The 10,638-nt window shown below is 32.8% G+C and overlaps 1 protein-coding gene across 2 annotated transcripts in view; it reads right to left on the bottom strand.

The window, feature by feature from the left end:
• Positions 1-239: 239 nt before the first annotated feature.
• LOC129229136 (splicing factor 3B subunit 1-like) overlaps positions 240-10,638 on the bottom strand; it is a 123,519-nt gene continuing 113,120 nt past the window's right edge. Inside the window, exons 21-22 of one of the 2 annotated variants that reach the window (XM_054863459.1) lie at positions 3,058-3,274; positions 240-491 (exon numbers count right to left, since the gene is read on the bottom strand). In XM_054863459.1, the coding sequence (XP_054719434.1) occupies positions 333-491; positions 3,058-3,274 (376 nt within the window). In that variant the 3' untranslated portion in view covers positions 240-332. The remainder of the gene's footprint in view (positions 492-3,057; positions 3,275-10,638) is intronic. The other variant, XM_054863460.1, reaches the window with a different exon arrangement.

Raw genomic sequence — 10,638 nt, 5'->3', positions numbered from 1 at the left:
AAAATCAGTTCTGATCACTGAAAAGACAAACATTTTCTACATTGGCACTAACTTCAAAAGGGATTAATAATACAGAAAATATTAAGTAATGCCCTACACATATGCTCTCAAGGCAACCCAACCATTCTATAATCATTAGCAACATATTTCCATTAAACATATTGCACTAAATTTTCAATTTTACGTTAGACTTCATGAATCAGGTAACAAAAACGCATTCAAAGAACCTTGCACAAAAATATATACAAAGAAATTTATTCTGAAAGAAATAAAGCTCCAATATCTCAAAACAAATGTGTGAAATTTTTAAAATCATTTTTATACAATAATGCTTACAAAATCATATCTAGTTCATGACGTGTGAAGGTATTGCGTGAATCGTTGGGTATTCTTGGATAACCAATAACTAAAGAGTCTTGTCCACCGATATACAATGTGTTATAAATTTTCCAATACACATCTCTCACTTTTCTTGCTGGATGAAACAGACCCTGCAAAAAATGTAAAAAACATGAAAACAAGTCAGCAAGATATTAAAAATATCAGCACTATATTTTTAAAAGGTAGGACTCGTGAAAGCGTGTGTCAAAAATAACAAAATTCATTCCTTTTTAGAAAGTACTTTATTCAATATAATATTTTACTTTCATTCAAAGAAGTTAACATCAATGTTGCATGAGTTACTAATTATATCTAACACTGAGGAAGGGGTTCAAATTCATCCAATTTCTGTGTTTGTGTTTTGATATCAAACTAGAAGAAAGATGGGTTCTGGCCACTACTTAATATCAAAAGTGAAAAATTGTAGATGTGACACTGGATGGAAGTTTCGAAACAGTCATCTGCTTTACTGTGTTCAGAATTAATGAGCATGTGTAATACAAAATGGGATAATTAAAGTGTCAATAGCATCATATGCTACAATGGAAAAAAGGAATTCTTTTCCATGAGTAATAACTAACAAAAAGCCTATTTTCAAAAGAAAAAATATGTTGACATGTTAGCCAGGATTTTTCTGAAAATCGGTAGGAGAATGTTAAATCCCCAAACAAACCAAAGCTGGTGCAAAATATTCTGAAATATGGCATCGTTCATGCATGCATTTTGTATATTATTATCCTATATGTGGCAATGGAATTGCCACTTTTATGTAAATACTAGTTGCGTCGCTCAGTTTTGCATGGTCTACCTCTGAAATTTCAAAAACTTTGAAATTTAATTATCTCAGAAACTATTATAGCTACAATCAGGGTTCATACCCAAATTGGATAAAATATTTCCATGACTTTTCCAAGACTTTTTCATGACTTCATAAAAATTTTCATGACCTTGTTACACGAACAGAATAGTAGTATTAAATGCCAAACTTGCCAATTTTCGGAAATGGGCTTTCAAAAAACTTTTATGTGAGTGCCACTATACCTTATTGGAGGTTACTCATTAGAGGGCACTTGTGACTGAAAAAAATATCAGTGCACTGCAGAAAAAAATAAATTATTCTTATTTGTCTTCATCATATCAAATAAAGTAAAAATGCAATACACTAGGTGTCTAACAAATATTTAATAAACAGGGCAGAATAATAATGAATGGGACAAAAATTGAATGGGTCATTACTAAGTTACCAATAATAAATTTACTTCATAAAAACATTGCTCTTTGGTGTCAATAGTGCATCTACTCACCTCAATGTAACTAACAATATACTATATTTGTTCATTAAAGTAAAGCCCATTTTTCAGTTTTTTCATTTTTCTAAATCAGATATTTCAGCTGGCCACAAAGGGATCAGTTTTACGAGCTGTATGTTGGGCACCACTGTTTTAGAGTGTTAGCATTCCCCTATTTCTGTGTTTTATTGCCAGACTAAAATCGTAACTTTCTAAAGCCTTCAACATATTAAGATAAACTCTGGTAAATTTAATAATGAATTTTTTACAAGTAGTTGAAACAAACTCGAGTGCTATTGAATTACACTTTTTGAGGGGGCGTGGCAAAATCAAGAAAGTGCAAGTCCACTGCTACAGAATATAAAATATAAAAAGTGCAGAAAATAATGGTGAATTCTAAATTAGTGATGTCCTAGTAGTAAAATCACATTACAAAAAAAGGCGAGCGGCTGTTATAGAAGCGGATGAAATTGAACTCCAAAACTCAGACTTGTTTCTAAGATTGTTCAAGTTATATGCAATATTACTAAACCACTCAATATTTCTAGTGCTCTTTTAGATAGTTACTTTCTTACTGCTCAAAACATTTTTTCATGACTTTAAATAAATTTCCATGACTTTTAATGAAAATATTAATTTTCCATGACTTTTCCAGGTCTGATTTTTTTTTCTCCCCATGACTTTCTAGGATTTCCATGATCTGTGCAAATCCTGTACAATTTTTTAAAAAAATCGAAGATAATTTTGAGCTCTTTAATTTTTCAAATAACAATTTTGTTTGCAAGTAAATCTTTTTTGAGATATAAGACGAATACTGAAAAAAAAAAACACCTAAAATCCTAGATGGCGCTGCGAGGGGGGTTCCTAAAAACACATTATTATAAATATTTAAAGGCAGGGCCGGATTTAGGGGAGGGCAGGCGGGGCTACTGCCCCAGGGCCTCCACAACAAAGGGCTCCCCCAATAAAATTTTCACAAAATATCCTAACTTTCATGGGTCGAAAATATCGGATATATATCAAAGCATCGAATATTTTCGAAAATATGATGATCTTTTCGAACCCTGATTAAAAGGCCTAAACTCCTTCATTGCCCCGGGACCTCCACACTTCCAAATCTGGCCCTGTTTAAAGGTTAGAATCACATAGTAAAGAAAAACGAGCAAGTATTATCGAATTGGATGTGCGAAAAACTCGATAAATGTGCATGTCCTTGAACTTAAAATCCATGACCAGTTGTCGTTGTCATGATTTTTGAGCATTTTTTGCTGAACGTCATGATTTTCCATGACCATTTTCGATCATAGTCGAAATCTGCAACTTTCCATGTGCATGAACACCCTGTAAGTAGCACTCAAGTCTCAAGGAAAGTGAATGAAAAACATACTTGTAGACAGTACTGTAAAATCTTGATTGGTCCAAGTGCAACACGAAGCCCTTCAACAGCACCCATGAAAGCTTGTACAAGATGAGGGGATGTCTCAAATATGTTTGGCCAGACATAATTCAACAAGTGAACCAGGGCATCTTCACAGCCAAAGCCATATACACCCAAGGCCATGTGCTGAATGGCAGCACATGCTGTCTGACGATGAACCAAATCCCTAGAATTGAAAATGAAAAACCATTATATTTAATATATGTAATGAAATTAAGTACCTTGCAAAAATTAAATACTAGTTAAGCTGACCTTCATACCTCATAGTTTGCTTTCAACACAATCTAAATTAAAATATTAGGAAAATAGAACTTTTAAGCAAATAACTAATAATTGTGAAAAAAAAAGTTATATTTTTTGATAAAAAGAAACAAGTTATAATTTAGCCTCCTGTAAATTAAGAGGTTCTGAACCTTTCACCCCCACTCCCCTAATAAATACTGGTAAAAGCACTTAAACATTAGTAAACAGCATGGTATGGAAAACTTAGCCAGTTGAAATTGAGACCAAGGGCGCCCATATAGGGGGGTAAGGGGGGGACTCGAACCCCCCTTACAAATTAGAACTTACTTGCTTTTAGTGTTTTTTTCTTTGCAAAAATGTAAAAACATTTCTTTTTGAGCCATTAATGAATACATTTTTAAAAATGTCAAATTTTATTGACTCTAATCTGTCCTGAAATCAGTTTCCATGAGGAAAATATCCCGCTAAACCATGAGGGAAAATATCTGAGCCCTCCCTTACAATTTTGCATATGGGTGCCTTTGATTGAGACAGCTCACTAAATGCAATTCAAAAACAGTTACATCAATATCCAACTAATATTCCTTACACAGATATTACAATGGAAAACTGGAGAGTCGAAAAAACTTTTACACCATGAAAAAATGTTCTTGCCTGTGCAAGAACATCACAAAATAAAAAATATGAGGTGTACCATTCAAAGTTTTGAAAAAAGTCTTGTCCCTTCTTTTGAAACTCGAAATGAAATTTTAGGTAGCATTTTGCGAACAACTTAACTGTTTGCAATAAGACGACTCATTTAATGCCTTTCAAATACAGTCATACCAAGCATGCAATTCATTTCGGCAATATCTATAATACATATTACAATCAAAAACAGTCTTCATTATAGAGGGAGACTGGATAATGCATGTATATGTATTCTATTGCGTTAGTGAAGTATGTTCAGTACTTTGTTCCGTGACAGGGTTCATACTCAACTTTAAAAATTAAAAGTAAGGAGTTTTTCAGAAATTAATTTTACTTTTTAAGGACTAGTTTATTGTTTAAAGATGCATTTTTTAAAACGTATTTCAGAAAAAAACATGTAACATACTAAATTTAGAGTAAAATATGCATTTTTTACTTCTTATACTCGAGCCATCTCGGAATCAAATTCAAATATGAGGGGGGGGGGGGGTTAACCATCGAGCAAAGCGACCAAATATGGCGAATAAGTGAAAAAATTAAGAAAATAAGTAGATTTTTGAATTTGTAGCATAAAAGTAGTCATTCATAATTAATAATCCTTAAAAAAATACATTTAAAATAGAATAGTTAATTTTTAGCATATAAGTGTATAAATCAATTAGAATAAAAATAATGTTTTGAAGATAAAATTTTGCATTTTTCCAGAAATTTAGTAGGAATTATCCAAAAAAGGGCACATTTCGAGTAGTTTTCAATAGTTTACATCGCAATAAACATCCAATGCCATTTTCGGAAATTTAGGCACTTAAAAAGTTGTGTACTTCAATATTGGGGATGACCAAATGCGGCAGCTACGCCGAAAATTAAGAAATATTTTTTTGAATTTGTAGCATGAAAACAATTTGAAAATAATAAATCTTCATGAACTACAACTCAGTTGAAAAGTTTTTATCACATTTTGTGTCCAGGACAATGAGGATAAGATTAAGTTTTAAGAACAAAATTTTTCATTTCTCAAGAAAATTACATTATTTAAAATTGGGAAAAAAAAAATTGCTGCACATTGTGCGTTATTTTCATTAGCTTGCAGTTAAAAGAAACCTACAATTCTGCTTTGTTTTTGGATACTTAGGCATTTAAGCATCGTGTCTACTTCAATCTTGTGAATGACCAAAAATGGCGACTACGTTTCACACGTAGCTGAAAAGACTTTTCGATCAAAAAACAATTTCCCCCGATTGATCCTAGCATCCCCAGGCTTGTGCTTCCGAAGCAGTAAATTGCCTTCTCCCCTGTTGTGTTTGTGCATAATTCCTGTTCACCCTAGGAATGTTTTTCTTGGGAACTATTGCGGGACAAAAATGGTGACTGCGAAAAAAATTTTAAGATCGCCACTTCTTTATTATCAGCAATATTTTCCCCCAAAATTTTTTTAAATTTTTTCAGGAAACATCGATACAAATGAAAGTGAGCTCTCATAGTACAAAGTTCCCTGGGAAAAAATTGGAAAAAAAGAATTTTTTGGGACAAAATTTGAAAATTCCCTGACATTTTTAACAATGTCATTTTCCCTAACAATTCCAGGTTTTTCCGGAGCGTACGAACCTTGAATTATTCCTTTTTAATTTGAAAAGTTTAACGTAAAATTCATTAATAAAATATTACAATACAGCAAACGGTACAATACCCCCATGAAAATTTTTTTTTAATAATTATAAAAATATATAATTTTAGATGTGCAGTTCAAGGTACACTGCCTCTTCTTTTGAAACAGTGAACGAAATTTTATACAGCATTTTGTGAACAACTTAAGTCATTGCAATTATATGCATGGTATTCTAGAAAAAGAAAGTTCTCTTAGTATGGGTATGTTCTGTGCAGTGGCGTATACATTTTTTTATTTTGGAGATGGCCCATATAACCAAGATTAGCTCCCCCCCCCCCACTTTTTTCTTTTATTTTCAATTTTTTTTGAGGGGGGAAGACCAAAAATGACCTGATCTTCTCATTTTTTTTCGAGGAGGGGGCAAGGACTTCATACTGTCACTCAGTGGCGCAACCAAAAAATAGTTTTAGGAGAGCACTCTTAAATTCTCACTTCTTATAAGGGGGGGCGGGGTGAACCCCCCTTCTGGAATTTTTTTTGAATTGTAGCCCCAAGAATGCAGTTTTAGATGGTCTCTGGTGATACTACCGGAAGAAAAATTTGGGGGCCTTTCTGCGGATATTATTAGAAATTAAAATCTTTAAAACACCATTTTAGGCTATATTTGTTGACGTTAAAGTAATGAAAGGAATGGGACTTTTTAAAGTTGCCACCAATTGAATTTTTTTTTTAAATAGAGCTAAATCCTTCACCCCTCCGCCTAATTTTTCGAAATTTAAGTTCAAAAAATGCAGTTTCACACTAACTTTGATCTGTTACGGCCAGGGCGGCTTTGGGGCTCTCCTCAAAAACTATTTTGAAATTAAAGTCCTAAAAAACGAAGTGTTAAAGAGGTATTCAGTGATACTTGGTGGATGGATTTAAACACTCTCCACCTTTTTTTTTTTTTATTGTAGTTTTCCCTTTGCAGATTTCATACGGGACCATCGGAAATTTTTTCGTAATTGAAGTCTTAAAAGCGAGAATGCGGACCATATTTGGTAACTTTCTTATTTTTAGACGGACTAGGAAGAAGGGAGGAAAATAGGGCGGGGCGAGGTAAAAGAAATAGGCATTGGACATAATTACCTGATTAATAGTCATTAACTTTTTTAATTTGTAATTTTAAGAGTCATTTCAAAAGCAATTCAGATTTCCCCCCAACATTAGGCAATCTTTGGAAAAGAAGAGTTCGAGAATCCTCCCTTGAAAGGTAAAATGCTATTTCAGGTCATCTTTGGAGATGTTTAGAGGTAAAGAGCGGTTTTAAGAATCTCTCTTCCTCCAAAGTTTTTCAAAATTGAAATCTTAAAGTCACAATTTCAAACTATTTTTGGTAGTAACCTTAGTGAAAGAGTGTTGGTTTGGGTACCTTCCTCCAGAAATGTTTTGAAACTGATGTCCGAAAAATGCCTAAATAAATGAGTTTTTAGGACATCAATTTCCATTATTACTCCAACCGAACAACTAAAACTTATTTTAAATTCCTTGCAGGAGATGAGAGTAAAGGACGGAAACTTTTTTGAAGACCCTTCTCTTCAGAATAACTAGGAAGAAAAAAAAAGGGGGGGGGAGTGAAAGAAACAGAGGGGAGATTAATTTACTAAGCAATAAGCTGCATCTGTTAAAATAATTTTAATTTAAAGATTTCTTTTTGAAAGAATTGAGATTTTTCCCCCAACATTATTTGCTTTTCTTTTTGCTAAAATAACTTCGCTTCCCCAGGACATGTTCTTTTCTTGAGTAAGGGGTATGGATCCCCTGACCCCTTCTGAACACCATTGCATGGTGCCTTGTTCTAACGCAGGGTTATGAAACTTTAACGATTCAAGGTACCCTTTGAAGAACTAGAATTTCCTCACGGCATCCTGGACTACTTTTATATAACATATTGCTACTACCATGGACACTTCACGGCACACCACCTCTTCCTGCGGCATCCAGTTCGGAATTCTCTGATCTAACGCATTATAATAATTACTAGCAAAAATACCCGGCGTTGCCTGGGTCAGAAATAAATGCAAGAAACAATCGCTACTTCCTTTCGTTTTCTGTTTTAACTGAAAGAACTCAAAACATATCACATTGATGTGATTAAAAATCGAGCTTCTTCCTTACCCATTAAAGTAAAATAGCAATAAATATAAAGAACGAACGAATATTCATTTAGAAACGAAAGCACAAATTTAAGCATATAAAAATTTGAAGAATTTCTAAAATATGAACTAACAAAAACAAAGATCATTGAAAAAACCGTGCGCATTATTTAATTAAATAGTACACACTCAAAAGAAAAAAAAAGCTCTCTACTATATGTTTCTTTAAGGATGCAAAAAGTAGAGTTTCCAAATGTTTAAACAACTTTAAACTCATGTGTGCTCCGGAGAAACCTTGATTCAAAAATTTCATTATGATTACTTTTATTATTGCTTTTGTTAGGCAACGAATTTTTGTAACAATGGGTTTTATATTCGCAACGTCAAAGCTCGAATACGCTACCTTGCGGTGATTACCAATACTAAAGAAAAAGGTAAAACATTCCATTCCACGAGTTTTCTTTGGGGTAAATTTCCGGTTTCAAGCAGTTTGTGGTGTAATGTAATTTCAGAAGAATAAAAAAGAAAGCTTTGCACAAATACGTTGAAAAAGTACTGTCATTCACTAAACGTCAAAGCAAGTTATAAGTTATGGCATTTGTTTGTTTCACCTTTTTTCATCCGCCATTAGACAGTGGCTGCTGCACCCCCTATAATTTATTGGAGTTGTGAATTTAATTATTTAATGGGGAAATGATTTGAAATTTACTGTTTTCCACCATAACTTTTTGCAACTAAGATTTAAGGAATATATTACAGCCTAAGTTGCTCCCTCATAATCTATCTATGGTGAAAAAATGGTTAAAATCCATCCAATAGTTTTGAAGTTTACCCCGGACATCCGGACAGAGATTAGCCCTTTATGTATAAAGATGAGGATGCAATTCCTAAGAAAGCAATGTCATGCTTGCTCCAGAGAGGCCTTGATTCAAAATTTACATTATGATTACTTTTAATATTGCTGTTGTTAGGCAACGAATTTTCGAAACAATGTGTTTAATCTTTAATCATTTGATGTGGAATTTACATCACATATAATGTTTTCGATCACGACGTTCTTAAACTAAGTTTTTTAGCAATAAATTATAGCCTAAGTTGCTCCGCGATTATGTAGCTATCTAAGGTGAAAAAATGGTTAAAATCCCTCCAGTAGTTTTGAAGTTTACCCCGGACATCCGGACAGATATTAGTCCTTTATGTATAAAGGTTATCACTATCATATTTATTTATTTATTCTATTTATTTATTTATTTATTTATTGTAGCTAAAAGTTTGGAAATGATTTGTGAGCAACTAAAACCAAAAATAACTAACTTTATTTTAAATTTTTTTCCAGATTTTAGAGGGGGCCTGGGCCCTCTCAGCCCCTTCGTTATATACGCCCTTGGTTCTGCGTTTTGATTTTAAATAACTGATATAACTATCTGAACAAAATAACTGAACCTCTTTGTCTAAATGATTTTTTGAAAAAAAAAAATTGAAGAAATTCAGACTTATTTGCACTATGAAATGTTCATGTTCTTTGTTGCTTGATATTTTCTTTTTTGAATTTTTCTCTTTCAGCAAAAGATAATTGATTTTTTGAGAATATAAAAAGAGGGGGCCATAGCCTCTTGCGCCACCATGATTTCCTCAGATTTCGTGAGGGGAGTGTTGAGAGTAATAAATTTCCTACTCCAGAAAACGAATCGGAGTCAACTATTCAATCCTGAACCATTTGGGTTATTTGTGTGCAGGTAAAGAAAATTTCCAGCCAAAGTATTCCATTTAAAAATAAAATCTATGTCACAGAAGTTCAAAAAATTTTCAAAAAAAAATGTGTGTTATGGCATAAATTTAAAGAAGTATGTAAGTAGTAAGTTTCTTATGAGGTGTGCCATTCAAAATTTCTAAAAAGGAATGGCCCTTTTTATTTGAAACAGTGAATGGAATTTCATGTAGCATTTTGCGAACGTCTAAATTGATTGCAATTAAGACGACTCATTTAATGCATTAATAACATTCTTTTTTTAAAAAGTAAAATAGAGGATAATATTTCCCACTAATTTTGAGAATTAAATTTTTTTAGAAAACATTCAACATTTTCCAAAAGGCCTTAACCATGTTTTGAAATTTGAAATATGATGTAGCATTTTACGAACCACTTAACCAACTGCATTTAATAATTCATTTAACGCTATTAAAATACAGTCATAAATTAAATACAATTCATTTAAAAAATATTTTTAATAAAAATTACAATGGAAAACCGGAGAAAGTTAAAAACAATGGCAATGAGGAAATCTTCAAGCTACTCTATGGAATTTCAAAAAAAAGTAACATGAGGTGTATCATTTAAAATTTCTAAAAAAAGACTTAATCCTTGTTCTGAAACTTGAAAGGAAATACAGAAGGCTGTTCACACAGTTTTTAGACGATGTATATCGTATTCACAAAACTAAATTACATAAAACTAGTCGACCCGTGCGGACCTCCACACTGTACTTCAAATCGTTTCATAAGGCATTTCGCTCTTTAAAAATTTCAAAAAAAGAATATTATGAAGAAAAACCGAAAAAAGTAAACGGAAAAACGTAAGCGCACAAGAGAAGCATGTAATTTGAAGACATCAGTAACAAAACCTCGTTAAATACAACGCTGTGATAATTTGATCATCGCTCCCCTTTTGGTTGTACGTATTTTCAATGCAAATATAAATATCATTAAAAGTGTGGCTGAGTGACACGTGAAAAAAAAGTAATTTTGCATGTGAAAAAACAGGTTGTGGCAAATACAGTCCTGCCCATGTGAGCATCTGACGGGAAAAAAAAACATTAAAGAGATATTTATTGGCACGGATTCGAATTGGTGGCAATC

This window comes from Uloborus diversus, chromosome 1 (genome assembly GCF_026930045.1).
Source record: "Uloborus diversus isolate 005 chromosome 1, Udiv.v.3.1, whole genome shotgun sequence".
NCBI lineage: Eukaryota > Metazoa > Arthropoda > Arachnida > Araneae > Uloboridae > Uloborus > Uloborus diversus.
Note: the sequence above shows the minus strand (reverse complement) of the source record. Positions and strands in the feature narration are given on the sequence as shown.